Source organism: Zophobas morio, unplaced genomic scaffold, assembly GCF_036711695.1.
Source record: "Zophobas morio isolate AGI-343-1 ecotype UQ-CSIRO unplaced genomic scaffold, CSIRO_AGI_Zmor_V1 ptg000021l, whole genome shotgun sequence".
Lineage (NCBI taxonomy): Eukaryota > Metazoa > Arthropoda > Insecta > Coleoptera > Tenebrionidae > Zophobas > Zophobas morio.
This window is the reverse complement of record NW_026972126.1, coordinates 25,166,391-25,180,675: the sequence shown is the minus strand read 5'-3', so window position 1 is coordinate 25,180,675 and position 14,285 is coordinate 25,166,391. Positions and strand designations below refer to the sequence as shown.

Genomic DNA, 14,285 nt, shown 5'->3' with positions numbered 1-14,285 from the left:
ACAACTGTGTAGATACTGTCTTTATTATTGAAAGAAAAAATATATTACTTTATAAAAATATATCAATATTGCCATTCGAAAATAAATAAAAAATTGAAAACAATATGGTTGTTTCCAGGCCGTAAAATATTGCAACATTATTACTGGTATGACGTCACCACAAGAATTACAACTTAAAGCTTAAATCAGTGCTTACCACTCCACAACAAAAACACTAACAACACAAACATCCTAATTCCTATCTAACAAACAACAACGTATCCTTATAAATGCCATGTTTGACACAAAATGTAGTAGGAAGAGTCAACCAACAATCTAAATCCTACTAGTTCCTTTAACTTTTCTAATTTGGCTTTGGCAAGACCCCGAAGTTGAACCTCAACTGCTCCAGAAACACGAACGTCAAAATCGTCTGCGGTGCCAACCTGACGAACGCAGGAACATATCCCTTGAAAAATCCCAGCGGCCCCAATTTGGCAGTATACAAAATAATATCCCACATCCCCTTGAACTCCCCGGGTTTGGCATTCATGGTCCTCGTCTTCAGCACGTCCAGCGGTTGCGTCAAAGTCGTGGCGATCGCCCCCTAAACACCCTCTCACAAACAATACTACCAACTTTCAAACACTTACCGCGCTAAGACTGGCCACGAAGTGCGTCGTCAAGTTATCCTGGAAATACGGCGTAGTCAGAAGCATTTTTTTGATTTGGTCGTAGAACGACAGTTGGCCGATTGTCATCAAGGCCGCACGGAAGGTGGCAGCAGTGGCGCCAGAAAACAGACGCGGGATTCCCTCGTCTCGATAGACGCGCCACAGGCCATCGACGGCGTGCTTGTAACTACAATGAGCGATTAGTGACACATTGACTGGGTGGGGGTAATTACTTTAGTCGTTTGTCCGGGGAGAGCTTGATGTCGTTTTGCATCCGAACGTTGATTTTGTCGGCGGGGGTTCCCACGAGGCCTCCAGCGGAACCGGCGAAGGCCGCCAAGGCCACGCGACTACCGAAACCGCTGTCTTTGTCCATGCGTTGTTTGACGATTTCGTAGATGCCGAAACGGGTCGTGGAGTAGGTGAGCTGGCGCAAGAGCGAGGCCGAGAGACCGTTGTAGAGAGCGAGCACGCCTGGGGAGAAAAGTGGGGTTATGAATTTGAAAAAGGCGCCACTTCGAGGATTTAGACCAATAGGGTGCAAGAGTGCCGTCACGTGAATATTAAAGTGGCACTTCGTGCGACGTGACAATTTTAAATTTGGCGCTAAAGCGATCCTCTTAACTTTTATGATGTGCGATGTGCTAAATACGAAAAATGGCAAAACACTCGAAAACAGTGATTTAAAGTAAAAATGCAACCACAAGACAATTTTTTAAACAAAGTGTGAGTACCAACTGCACAACGTCAAAATCCCTCTAGCGATTCGAGTCGTTCAAACCAAAAATACAAAGTCATCCAGTGCTAATTTAATTAATTATTCAAGCCATAACTGTCTGCAGGCTCACTGATTGCAGTTGAATGTCTTATTAATTTTATATGGGTCGATGAAAGCACGGTTCGCATACCAATGTGGCCGCACGAAAAACCCTAGCCATTGGCGAAAATTGTTTGAACGAAATGTCAACGTAAACTCGTCGTCCTTCGCCCCCTTTCAGTTAATTAGCACAGAATTTGCAAACAGTTAGTAACAAGCAACCAAAACAACCCGATAATTACAACTCAAACACTACCATTGAAGGCCCGCCGATCCAGCTGCTCTACTCTCTACCAGCAACAGTAAAAATCTCACCCTGCTTTTTCACAATATTTATGGTCAATTTTACTACAGACAGTTTCCCCTCTTGCTGCGTCTGGAGTTGGACCTTGAGTAAGTCGAGGGGATGCGTGCAGCAGCAGGCCATCGCCGAGGCTACGCCCCCGAAGTACCATTTCGACAATTTCTGCTCCTTCGACATCCTGCAAGTCCTACACACCTACGAAACGGAAAACCAAACGAAAATGAAACTATTAATGCACACGTAATCAAAGTAACGCTCTCGACTCTCAACAATAGGTAATAATGAAAATCATGCATTTTTATCGAGGAACGTTATCAAAAGCTCTATTTACTTTATTATTAGCGAAAATATTCAAAAATTAGCGCACTTCCAGCGCCCCCTGGCGGCAGGTGCGTTCGCCACACAGAGCACAATTTTCAAACCAACTTGACTGATAAATCGACGACCGAAACTCCTCTCTCCCACTTGCGGACGCCGCACATCGACCAGTCGCCCCCAACTGGGGCCGCCCACACCCCTTTCCTTTAATAGAACCACGTAAAAGCCGCCGCGTCAGCGCCCTCTGGCGACCACTTCACTTCCACATTTTGAGGTTATGTCGCGAAAAATGCGCTTTTCTGTGTAAACGCACGTGTTAAAATCGCTCACCTCGCTGGGGCTGCGTTAGGCGTCTCGACGGCGTTCTGCACAGGTACGTACTCAGTTGACGTGGGCCCGCCTGCCGGTGGGGCCCCCTCTCACCATAACCACCTCCCTAAATCCCCATCGTCCTATCATTATCTGTCACGGAATGACCACCACTTGTCAAGGTGACTCGACTCCGACACGTTTCAACCACTTCGGCGGAGCGTGATGTAACCTTGACGGTATTGATTACAGCTGCTTCTTGCAGGATGGCCACCATCAACCCCCTGTTGGTGTCTCTGGACATCAAGTCCTCCGACAGGGTCGTCTCGATCAAGGAGAACGGGAACGTGGACTCGAATTTCGTGATCACGCACTTGATTAAGCAGATCCTGGGGGACGGGAACAGGATGTGTTTTGTCATTTTGCATAACACGTTGGGGCACTACCAGAACGTGGGGAAGAGGTTGGGGTATGATTTTCTCAAACAGATCGAGGAGGGGCGGATCAGGACGATCGAGCCGTTGAAGGACATTGTGGAGGATATAGGCAACGAAACGAACTATTTTGTGGATGATAAGGAGCAAGTGGTGAAGGGGTTGTTCAAGAGTATTAAGAGCACGATGGAGGAGTTGGTGGAGGCGGGGTCGAGTAGGGTGTACTTGGTTATTGATGATATAAGCCATTTGTTGGATTTAGGGATCGATTTAAAGTATATTATAAGCTTTATTAATTATTGTTTAAGCTTGATTAACGATGAGCGGATTTCTGTTGTTATTAACACACACGTTTGTAGCAAGTCGGACGAGATTATTTGCAATAATTTGAATTACGTGTCAGATGTTGTTATTGAAGTCATGCCTTTGAAAACCGGGGTGAGTAGGGAGGTCACGGGGCTTCTAAATATTGAAAAATCGGGGAAGGAGCAGGTGACGCAGTTCCACTTCAAGGCGTACGATAAGGGGATTAAAACCTTCCATTTAGGGGAGTCGGTTTACAATTTATACAAATAGACTGATTTTTTGTTTTGCTTTTTTATATTTTATAGTGTCGCTGTTTAAGTTAATAAAGAATGCCAAAAGAGCGTCGATTTGTCGTATCCTTGATCCTTCGATTATCCTGGCGTAGTGTGTGCACGAATTCCTCCGTTTTCGTGTTAGTCGTGTTTAATGTGTTTTTTCTGTTTAATTAAGGGTGTTCACTACTTTACGCATCACGCTATTTCCAAATCGGAAAGCAGCATTTTTCTTTTAATTTTTAATTCGTATCGTGGCAAGCGGAAATCGATCAAGTGAAAAAATACGCGTGAATTGTGTTTAGAGAGCCATTAATGCTAGTTTAACAAGTTGTATTTGTTAACATTAATCGATAAATGTAGAAATTTAAATCAAACCGGTTGATTTACATTTTCTCCGGGTCAGGCAGCGTTTTAAATGAGTCGTGACCAAATGGCATAAATTTTACATTTTTGAAATATTTTTTAAATATTTAAATGTCTATCGAATTTTACGGAATTTTAATTCGTCACGATACTACGCCCTACTTTTTAGTATTCACCCTCACAATGAAACTTTCACCTAGACCTCGTGGCTGAGTTTCGCAATCGGCTAAGCGTGCAACTCGACCTAGGTAGGTATATGTCAAGTTCTGTACAAGGGTTTACAACACGATACTCAAGAACATGTTTTTTATTTCTTGTAGAGAAATAAGTATTTTGCAGTTAAGCTCCGCCCCCTTGGCTCACGACGAATAAAAAAATCATCAGAATTGAGATAGGGGGGGTGGGCGGGGCTTATATTTTGCCTTTTTGTCTTAATATACACAGCCATCTTTTCACAACAAGAAACTTAGAACATGCTTAAAATGGTACATTTTTGCAAGGAAATACATATATATATTTCCTAATACAAATTTTCCATTTTAAAAATGTTTTAAGTTTCATGTTGTGAAAAGAAGTCTACATTATATTAAAACAAAAAGGCAAAATGGAAGCCCGCCCACCCGCCCTATCTCAATTGTTATGATTTTTTTATTCGCCGTGAGCCAAGAGGGCGGAGCTTAACTGCAAAATACTTATTTCTTTGCAAGAAATTAAAAACATTTTTTCAGTTCCTCGATTTTCCGATTTTTCAGTTTCTCTATTTTCAATTTTTCGATGACTTAATTTTTCGATATTTTATTTTTGGACTATTAAATTTTTTGATTCTTCGATTTCTCAATTTTTTTATTTTTAGATTGTATCTATTTTCCAAGATTTCAGTTTTACAAATTTTCAGATTATCGATTGTTCAGCTTTTTCGAGATTTCAATATTTCAATTTTTAGCATTTCTAAATTTTTCGACTTTTTGATTTTCCCACATCTCGATTTCTTGATTTTTCAATTTTTTATCAGGTTTTTGATTTTCCAGTTTTTCAATTTTTCTATTTTTCAGTTTTTTGATTTCCCAATTTTTCGATATTTCAGTTTTGTGATTTTTCAATTTTTTGATTCTTCTATTTTCCAATTTTTCGATTTATCCATTGATTAATTTTTCGATATTTGAGTTTTAGGATTTTTCAGTTTTTTGAGTTTAATTTTTTGATTTCTTAAATTTTAAATTTTTCGATATCTTGTTTTTTAATTATTCAGTTTTTCGATTTTTCAATTTTAGGTTCTTTAAATTTTACAGTTTTCATTTTTCAATTTGTCAGTTTTTAAATTTTTCGACTTTTCAGTTTTATCAATTTCTCAATTTATCGAGATTTCGATTTTTTAATTTTTTGATTTTTGTTTTTTTTTTTTAATTTAAATTTTTCAATTTCTCAAATTTTGGTTTTTCGATTTTGGGCTCTTTCTCGACTTTTCGATACTTAATTGGATCTCTTGATATTATGATTTCTCTATGTTCCAATTTTCCAATTGTTCCATGTTTCAATTTTTCAGTTTTTCGACTTTTCAATTTCTCGATTTTCCAATTTTTCGATATTTTGAGTTTTGATATTTTAATTTTTTTGGTTTCTTAAATTTTAAATTTTTCGATTTCTCGTTTTTTTATTTTTCAGTTTCCATTTTTCAATTTTTGGTTTTTTAAATTTTACAGTTTTCAGTTTTTCAATTTGTCGGGTTTTTTTCCATCTTTTAATTTCTCGATTTTTCGTTTTTTTTTTTTTAATTTAAAATTTTCAATTTCTCAAATTTAATTTTTCGATTTTGGTTTCTTTCTCGATGTTTTGATATTTTAATTTCTCTATGTTTGAGTTTTCTAATTGTTGTTATTCCAATTTTTCAAATTTTCGATTTTTCCGAGATTTCGATTTTCCAATTTTTCCATATCGCAGTTTTTTGATATTTCAGTTTTGTGATGTTTCAGTTTTTCGATGCTTCAATTTTTTGATTTTTCGATTTATCCATTGATCAATTTTTCGATATTTAAGTTTTAGATTTTTTTCATATTCAATTTTTTTGGTTCCTTGGAGTCGAAATTTTTTGATTTCTTGTTTTTTTATTATTTGTCAGTTTTTCAATTTTTCAATTTTCGGTTTTTCAAATTTTACATTTTTAATTTTTCAGTTTGTCAATTTTACAATTTTTCGATTTTTCGACATCTCAATTTTTCCATTCTTAAAAATTTTCGACTTTTCGCATGTCAATGTTGGGGAATTTTCAATTTCTGGGATTTTTCTATTTCTCGGATTTCAATTTATCGACTTTTTCAATTTTCGGTTTATTTAAAATTTTTGAATTTTCGATTTTTCAAAATTCTTTGATTTAAAATTTTTTTTAAATGTCGGATATTACAATTTTTCGATTTTTTGATGCCTCAATTTGTCGATTTTTAAATTTTTCGACTTTTGGATTTTTTGACTTTTCGATTTTTCGACTTTCTAATTTCTTGATTTTTTCATTTTTAGTTATTTCGATTTCTCGATTTTTCGATGTTTTTTCTATTTTTAAATTTTTCGAATTTTTAAATTTTCGACTTTTCACTTTTTTAGTGTTTCTTTCCTCGATTTTTTGAAGTCTCGCTTTTGGGTTTTTTGGTTTTCAAATTTTTCGATTTTCCGTTTTTTTTTAAGTTAAATTTTTCAATTTCTCAAATTTAATTTTTCGATTTTGGCCTCTTTCTCGATGTTTTGATATTTCAATTTCTCTATGTTTGAGTTTTCTAATTGTTGTTATTCCAATTTTTCAAATTTTCGATTTTTAGGTTTTTGATTTTTCAATTTTTAGATTTTTCGACTTTTCCGACATCTCGATTTTCCAATTTTTCCATATCTCAGTTTTTTAATGTTTAAGTTTTGTGATCTTTTAGTTTTTCGATTCTTGATTTTTCTTGGATTTTTCAAATTTTCAATTTTTCGATTTATCCATTGAGCATTGAGAACTTGAGTTTTAGAATTTTTCAATTTTTCGATATTTTAATTTTTTCATTTCTAAAATTTTTCGATTTTTCGTTTTTTTTTTTATTTTTCAGTTTATCGATTTTCCAATTTTTCAATTTGTCAGTTATTAAGTTTTTCGATTTTTCAGGTGTATCGATTTATCGAGATTTCGATTTCTTTATGTTTCAATTTTTCAATTTATCGACTTTTTCAATTTTCGGTTTATTTAAAATTTTTGAATTTTTGATTTTTTTCGACTTTTCAATTTTTTGACTTTTCGATTTTTCGACTTTCTAATTTCTCGATTTTTCGATTTTCCATGTTTTCGATTTTCAGTTTCGGTTTCTTTTTGTTTTCTACTTTTCCGATTTTTCAAAATTATTTGATATTTTAATTTATAGTTATTTCGATTTCTCCATTTTTCGATGTTTCAGTTCTTCGTTTTTCCTACTTTTCAATTTTTCGAATTTTTAAATCTTAGACTTTTCACTTTTTTTAATGTTTCTTTACTCGATTTTTTTACTTTTCGCTTTTGGGTTTTTTGGTTTTTAAATTTTTCGATTTTTCCGTTTTTCAATTTCTCGATTTATCCAGATTTCGATGTTTCAATTTTTCGATTTCTCAATTTTTCGGCTTTCTAATTTCTCGATCTTTTGATATTTCGGTTTTTCGATATGTCAATTTTTCAGTTTCTATTTCTCTATTTCTCAGTTTTTAGATGTTTCGATTTTCCAATTTTTCGACTTTTCAGTTTTGGGGTTGTTCAATTTCACCATTTTTCAGTTTTTCGATTTTTTAAATTTTAAATTTTTTGATGTTTCGATTGCTTAATCTTTCGATTTTTTTACTTCTCGGATTTTAATTTTCCAGTTTTTTCAATTTTCGATTTTTAAAATTTTTGATTTCTCGATTTTGAATTTTTCGATATTTCAGTTTGGAGATTTTTAATTTCTTGTTTCTTCAATTCCTCAATTTTTCGAATTTTCGATTTCTCGATTTTTTTATTTTTCGATTTCACGTGTTTTTTTTTATTTTTCAGTTTTTCGATTTTTCAAATTTTACATTTTTCATTTTTCAATTTGTAAGTTTTAAAATTTTTCGATTTTTCAGTTTTTCGAGATCTCAGTTTTTTGATGTTTCACTTATGTGATTTTTAAATTTTAAATTGTTCGATTTCTCTTTTTTTTTATTTTCAATTTTTCTAGTATCTAAAATAAGATTTTGGAAATGAATATTATTAAGAGTAGTCATTGGAATGAAGAGAAGACGAAGTTAAATTCAGCCCCGCCCACCCACCCGTCTCGCATCAGCCTTTGTTCTATTAGTTCCCATTTCCACTCAAAAGAACATATAATTAACCCCGCCCACCCACCCCGCCTCCATTTCAGTCATTTATTTTATCTAGTCAGAATGAAAGGAAAATTTTATACTGAACAGACATAAATTCGTTACCTGTCAAGGTAAGATCGATTTTGGTAAATGACACACCCTCTAAAAAAATAAAGGGTGGGCGGGCGGGGCTAGTACTAGTTACGATAAGATTGATTGTGGCAAATGACCTACCCCATAAGAAAATAGAGGGCGGTGCTGGAATTTGCTAAGATAAAACTGAACACTATTAAGAATGGTCACTGGAATGAAGAAGGGGTGGGTGGGCGGGGCTACTACTTGATCATAAGACTAGAGAAAACTTAGCCCCGCCCACCTCAGCTAAGCGTGCAACTCGTCCTAGGTATAGGTCAAATCAAACACATAATTGTCAGTATATTTATTTCAACAAATGACTATCGTACAAGTTCGGCCACCTACTTTCAATGAAACTGAGCAGCTTGTTGTCTATGACGTCAGCAAAGTGACACTTTCCATAAATCATTCCACTGATGGGATTTTCTGTTAGTGTACCATTGAGACAAATCGCGTTCCATGATGGTTTAGCCTGCTCGATATTAAGCGTCAGGTGCGTCATGGTAAAAAACCCATCCACTTGACTATCAGTTTCGTTATAGAAAACACACCAAGCCCATTGCGGCACGGGAACCGTACCCCCATTTAAATAAAGCTCCACTCGTTCATGATCAGAGTTGGTTATAGTGAGCACCCCCAGAGTACCAGCAATGGAATGAGGACACTCCGGCTGCCACTCGATCAACGACTGGATCATCGGAAAACTGTTAATATAGTCCAAAGTCAACCTCTGGTACAAAGGATCAACGAAAACCTCAGTCCTTAAAAGCGGCAGTGCACGCATCGTGTACCCTCTCGCCCCCAAGCCCTCCAGTATACTCTCAGAATTGTAGTAAACCGCATCCATATCCACCCCATACAACCCACCCCCATCCTGAAAATAGGGATACGCGTCAAGACTAGCCAACCCACCCCCAGCGGACCCCTCACTGACTACTTGCTTCGTCTCGGCATAAAAAGGACTAAGTGTCACTTCGTCGAAACAAACCGTAACCAACTCCGAAAACGTTCCGTTCATGTCCAACCCGATTTCGTACACGCTGAAGTTACCAGCACACGTGGCGTTGACTTTCCTGACCGCTCCCAGAGGAAGTTCGGGCTTGCAGAAGGTCATGGCGAAGTCCAGGGTTTGCGTGGTCCAGGTGTTGAGCAGGAGAGTGCCGCTCAAGCAGATGGCGACGTCGCCCTCGGGGCGAATCAGAGAGTGGTTGGTGCCGGGGCGGCACTTGACGTAGAGCTGGTCGCCCTCGAGGAAGGTGATGCCGCCATCGGGGGCGGGCGTGGGGACGGTGGCGTTGAAGTTGACGATGAAGGGGGAGTCTGGGTTCGTGTTGTCGAGGAGGCACGCTGGAATTGAAAAAATTGTGAAGTCGAAGGGGCGAAGATGGGTGACGAATACGAACTGTCGGCTAGAGCGTGTGCGAGCAAGGTTACTAAGAGGGGGAGACGCCGCAGCATGGTGTGAGGTTTGTGCGGAGGTAGTCAGTCGCTGGGTTTAAATAAATTCGCGCTTTTTTATTTTAGTGGTGTTTCGAGTGGTTGCGACAACAAAGTCCGTTATTGTTTATGGGAATGATAACGAAATGTAAAAATGTGAAGAGTTTAGATAGGATTTTTTCTCATGTGTTTGTTTTGACCTGACAGTTCGTGAAAATAAGGAGTGTCGTGCTGTCCGACACGTATTAGTAGTAAGATTTACTTAATGGAATTTTCTGATAACGTCATTAGTTTCCTAGTGCAGATAAGTGCATCAGTTTTTTAACAAATCTCGCTTTTTTGAAAAATTTAAAAACTTTTGCGATTTTTGTGTCGATTTTGGGCTCGTTCTCGACTTTTCGATTTTTCGACTTTTTCATTTCTCGATTTTTCAATTTTTCGACTTTTCGTTTTATCCGATTGATCAATTTTTCGATATTTGAGTTTTAGAATTTTCAGTTTTTTGATATTTTACTTTTCTAATTTTAAATTTACCGATTTCTCGTTTTTTTAATTTTTCAGTGTTTTGACTTTTCTGTTTTAGGTTTTTTAAATTTTTCAATTTGTTAGTTTTTTTTTATTTTGATTTTTTTACTTTTCTTTTATTCATTTTTTTTCCTAATTCAAATCTTTCGATTTCTCAAATTTTAATTTTTGGGCTCTTCTCGACTCTTCGATTTCCCGATTTTTAAATTTTTTGATATCTCAGTTTTGTGATCTTTCAATTTTTCGATTCTTCAGTTTTTCAACTATTCAACTCTTCAATTTCTCGTTGTTTTGATATTTCGACTTCTTTATGTTTCAATTTTCCAATTGTTGATGTTTCCATTTTCAATCATTCGATGTTTAATGAGAATTTTCGTTTTCTCAACTTGTATAATTTTTAATTTTCGGCTTTTTTTTGATGTTTCAGGTTTTGGGATTTTTCAGTTTTTTGATTTCTAAATTTTTCAATTTTGCGGTTTCTCGATTTTTCAGTTTTTCAATTTTGCGATTACTCAATTTTTCGATATTTCATTTTTTGGCGTTTTTAAATTTTCGATTTTTCGATTTTTTTTCAATTTTTGATTTCTCGATTTTTCGATTTTTCAGTTTTTCAATATCTCAATTTTTCAAATTCTCAGTTTTTTGATATTTAAATTTTTCAATTTTTCAGTTCCTCGGTTTTCAGTTTTTTGGTTACTCAATTTTTCGATGTTTCATTTTTTGATATTAAAATTTTTCAATTTTTCGGTTCCTCAATTTTCAAAATTTTCAATTTCTCGATTTTCAATTTTTTGATATCTCGTTTTTCATATCTCATTTTTGGTATTTCTAAATTTTTCAATGTCTTGATTTTTTTGTTTGTCGATTTGTCTGTTTTCGAATATTTCCGTTTTATGATTTTTCAATTTTTCAATATTTCATTTTTTGGCGTTTCTAAATTTTCGATTTCTTTATGTTTCAATTTTTTGATTTCTCGACTTTTCGGCTTCTCGACGTTTCGACTTTTAGATTTTTTGACATTTTTTTATTTTCTCATTTCTCGATTTTTCGATTTTTTGATATTTAAATTTTTCAATTTTTCGGTGCTCGATTTTCAAATTTTTCAATTTTTTGATTACTTAATTTTTCGATATTTCATTTTTGGTATTTTTAAATTTTTCGATTTTTCAATTCTTTAATTTTTCGATGTTTTTGAATTTCCAGTTTTTCGATTTTTCGACTTCTTCATTTCTTGATTTTTCAATTTTTCGATATCTCAGTGTTTTGATGTTTCAGTTTTGTTTTTGGATTCTTTACTTTTTCTTCGATTTTTCAATTTTTTGACTTCGATTTATCCGATTGATCAATTTTTCGATATTTGAGTTTTAGAATTTTCAGTTTTTTGATATTTTAATTTTTTGATTTTAAGTTTATCAATTTCCCGTTTTTTTATTTTTCAGTGTTTCGACTTTTTAGTTTCAGGTTTTTTAAATTCTTCAATTTGTTAGTTTTTACATTTTTCGATTTTTCAGGTTTATCGATGTGGATTTATTTATTTTGTTTTTTTTATTTTCCTTTTATACTTTTTTTTAGTTCAAATCGTTCGATTTCTTAAATTTAAATTTTTCGATTTTGGGCTCTTCTCGACTTTGCGATTTCTCGATCTTTTGATATTTCTGTTTCAATTTTTCGATTTTTGAGGTTTTTCATTTTTCAGTTTTTCGATTTCTCGATTTTTAAATTTTTTGATTTCTCAGTTTTTTGATGTTTCAGTTTTGTGATCTTTCAATTTTACGATTCTTCAATTTTTCAACTTCTCAACTTTTCGATTTCTCGTTCTTTTGATATTTCGACTTCTTTATGTTTCAATTTTCCAATTGTTGATGTTTCCATTTCCAGTTGTTCGATGTTTAATGAGAATTTTCGATTTCTCAATTTGTCAAATTTTTCATTTTCGGCTTTTCGATGTTTTGATTTCTCAATTTTTCAGGTTTTGGGATTTTTCAGTTTTTTGATTTTTAAATTTTTCAATTTTGCGTTTACTCAATATTTCGATATTTCATTTTTGGTATTTTTAAAGTTTTTAATTTCTCGATTTTTTATTTGTCCATTTGTCTGTTTTCGAATATTTCAATTTTACGTTTTTTCAATACTTCATTTTTTGGCGTTTCTAAATTTTCGAGTTTTCGACTTCTCGACGTTTCGACTTTTAGATTTTTTGACATTTTTTGATTTTCTCATTTCTCGATTTTTCGATTTTCAATTTTTCGATTTTTCAGTTTTTCAAAATCTCAATTTCTCAAATTTCCAGTTTTTTGACATTTAAATTTTTCAATTTTTTAGTACCTCGATTTTCAATTTTTTTATTACTCAATTTTTCGATATTTAATTTTTGGTATTTTAAAATTTTTCAGTTTCTCGATTTTTTTATTTGTCAATTTGACTGTTTTCGAATATTTCAGTTTTACGATTTTTCAATGTTTCATTTTTTGGCGTTTCCAAATTTTCGGTTTTTCGATTTTTTATTTTTCAATTATTTGATTTCTCGATTTTTCGATTTCTCGTCTTTTCGACTTCTCAACGTTTCAACTTTTAGATTTTTCGACATTTTTTTGATTTTCTCATTTCTCGATTTTTCGATTTTCAATTTTTCGATTTTTCAGTTTTTCAATATCTCAATTTGCCGAATTTTCAGTTTTTTGACATTCAAAGTTTTCAATTTTTCGGTTCCTCGATTTTCAAATGTTTCAGTTTCTCGATTTTCAATTTATTGATTGCTCAGTTTTTTGATATTTCATTTTTGGTATTTTTAAATTTTTTAATTTCTCGATTTTTTTATTTGATGATTTGTCTGTTTTCGAATATTTCAGTTTTACGATTTTTCAATTTATCAATATTTCATTTTTAGACGTTTCTAAAATTTTCGATTTTTTTATTTTTCAATTTTTTGATTTTTTTATTTGTCGATTTGTCTGTTTTCGAATATTTCAGTTTTACGATTTTTCAATTTTTCAATATTTCATTTTTTGGCGTTTCTAAATTTTCGATTTTTTTATTTTTCGATTTTTTGATTTCTCGGTTTTTCGATTTCTCGACTTTTCGACTTCTCGACGTTTCGCCTTTAGGTTTTTTGACATTTTGTTGATTTTCTCATTTCTAGATTTTTCGATTTTCAATTTTTCGATTTTTCAGTTTTTCAATACGTCAATTGCTCGAATTTTCAGTTTTTTGATATTTAAATGCTTCAATTTTTCGGTTCCTCGATTTTCAAATTTTTCAATTTCTCTATTTTTCGATTTCCCGACTTTTCGACTTCTCGATGTTTCGACTTTTAGATTTTTTGACATTTTTTTTATTTTCTCGTTTCTCGATTTTTAGATTTTCAATTTTTCGATTTTTCAGTTTTTCAATATCTCAATTTCTCGAATTTTCAGTTTTTTGATTACTCAATTTTTTGCTATTTCATTTTTGATATTTTAAAATTTTTCAATATCTCGATTTTTTTATTTGTCGGTTTGTCTATTTTCGAATATTTCGGTTTTACGATTTTTCAATTTTTCAATATTTCATTTTTTGGCGTTTCTAAATTTTCGATTTTTTTGTTTTTCAATTTTTTGATTTCTCGATTTTCGATTTCTCGACTTTTCGACTTCTCGACGTTCCGACTTTTAAATTTTTAGACATTTTTTGATTTTCTCATTTCTCGATTTTTCGATTTTCAATTTTTCGATTTTTTTATTTTTCATTTTTTGATTTCTCGATTTTTCGACTTCTCGACGTTTCGACTTTTAGATTTTTCGACATTTTTTTGATTTTCTCATTTCTCGATTTTTCGATTTTCAATTTTTCGATTTTTCGGTTATATCTCAATTTCTCGAATTTTCAGTTTTTTGATATTTAAATTTGTCAATTTTTCGGTTCCTCGATTTTCAAAGTTTTCAATTTCTCGATTTTCAATTTTTTGATTACTCAATTTTTTGATGTTTCATTTCTGATATTTTAAAATTTTTCAATTTCTCGATTTTTTTTGTCGATTTGTCTGTTTTCGAATATTTCAGTTTTACGATTTTTCAATTTTTCAATATTTCATTTTTTGGCGTTCCTAAATTTTCGATTTTT

At 33.2% G+C, this 14,285-nt stretch overlaps 3 protein-coding genes across 4 annotated transcripts; 1 reads left to right on the top strand and 2 right to left on the bottom strand.

Moving 5' to 3' along the window:
• Window positions 1-5: 5 nt before the first annotated feature.
• LOC135132353 (mitochondrial dicarboxylate carrier-like) lies at window positions 6-1,951 on the bottom strand. Its single transcript, XM_064060424.1, has 4 exons — window positions 1,786-1,951; window positions 887-1,127; window positions 633-840; window positions 6-586 (listed from the first exon to the last, which is right to left on the bottom strand). Exons 1-4 carry the CDS (start codon window positions 1,949-1,951, stop codon window positions 344-346), a joined length of 858 nt encoding a protein of 285 aa, XP_063916494.1. The 3' UTR covers window positions 6-343.
• A 422-nt stretch (window positions 1,952-2,373) lies between these two features.
• On the top strand, window positions 2,374-3,486 carry LOC135132355 (elongator complex protein 6-like). 2 transcript variants are annotated; one of them, XM_064060426.1, is made up of 2 exons: window positions 2,374-2,465; window positions 2,667-3,486. In XM_064060426.1, exon 2 carries the CDS (start codon window positions 2,668-2,670, stop codon window positions 3,409-3,411), a length of 744 nt encoding a protein of 247 aa, XP_063916496.1. In that variant the 5' UTR covers window positions 2,374-2,465; window position 2,667; the 3' UTR covers window positions 3,412-3,486. The 2 variants fall into 2 exon arrangements, with proteins under 2 accessions (XP_063916496.1, XP_063916497.1); XM_064060427.1 differs by having other exon boundaries at window positions 2,381-2,465; window positions 2,654-3,486.
• A 5,028-nt stretch (window positions 3,487-8,514) lies between these two features.
• On the bottom strand, window positions 8,515-9,717 carry LOC135132983 (uncharacterized). Its single transcript, XM_064061204.1, has 2 exons — window positions 9,629-9,717; window positions 8,515-9,572 (listed from the first exon to the last, which is right to left on the bottom strand). Exons 1-2 carry the CDS (start codon window positions 9,681-9,683, stop codon window positions 8,530-8,532), a joined length of 1,098 nt encoding a protein of 365 aa, XP_063917274.1. The 5' UTR covers window positions 9,684-9,717; the 3' UTR covers window positions 8,515-8,529.
• Window positions 9,718-14,285: the final 4,568 nt, after the last annotated feature.

Coding starts and splice junctions, on each gene's coding strand:
- LOC135132353 (XM_064060424.1), bottom strand. CDS start 1,951: ATGTCGAAGGAGCAGAAATTGTCGAAATGGTACTTCGGGGGCGTAGCC. Junction 1,128..1,785: donor AAATATTGTGAAAAAGCAGG/GTGAGATTTTTA, acceptor TTTTCTCCCCAG/GCGTGCTCGCTCTCTACAAC. Junction 587..632: donor TCGTGGCCAGTCTTAGCGCG/GTAAGTGTTTGA, acceptor GAGGGTGTTTAG/GGGGCGATCGCCACGACTTT.
- LOC135132355 (XM_064060426.1), top strand. CDS start 2,668: ATGGCCACCATCAACCCCCTGTTGGTGTCTCTGGACATCAAGTCCTCC.
- LOC135132983 (XM_064061204.1), bottom strand. CDS start 9,683: ATGCTGCGGCGTCTCCCCCTCTTAGTAACCTTGCTCGCACACGCTCTA. Junction 9,573..9,628: donor CGCACACGCTCTAGCCGACA/GTTCGTATTCGT, acceptor TTTCAATTCCAG/CGTGCCTCCTCGACAACACG.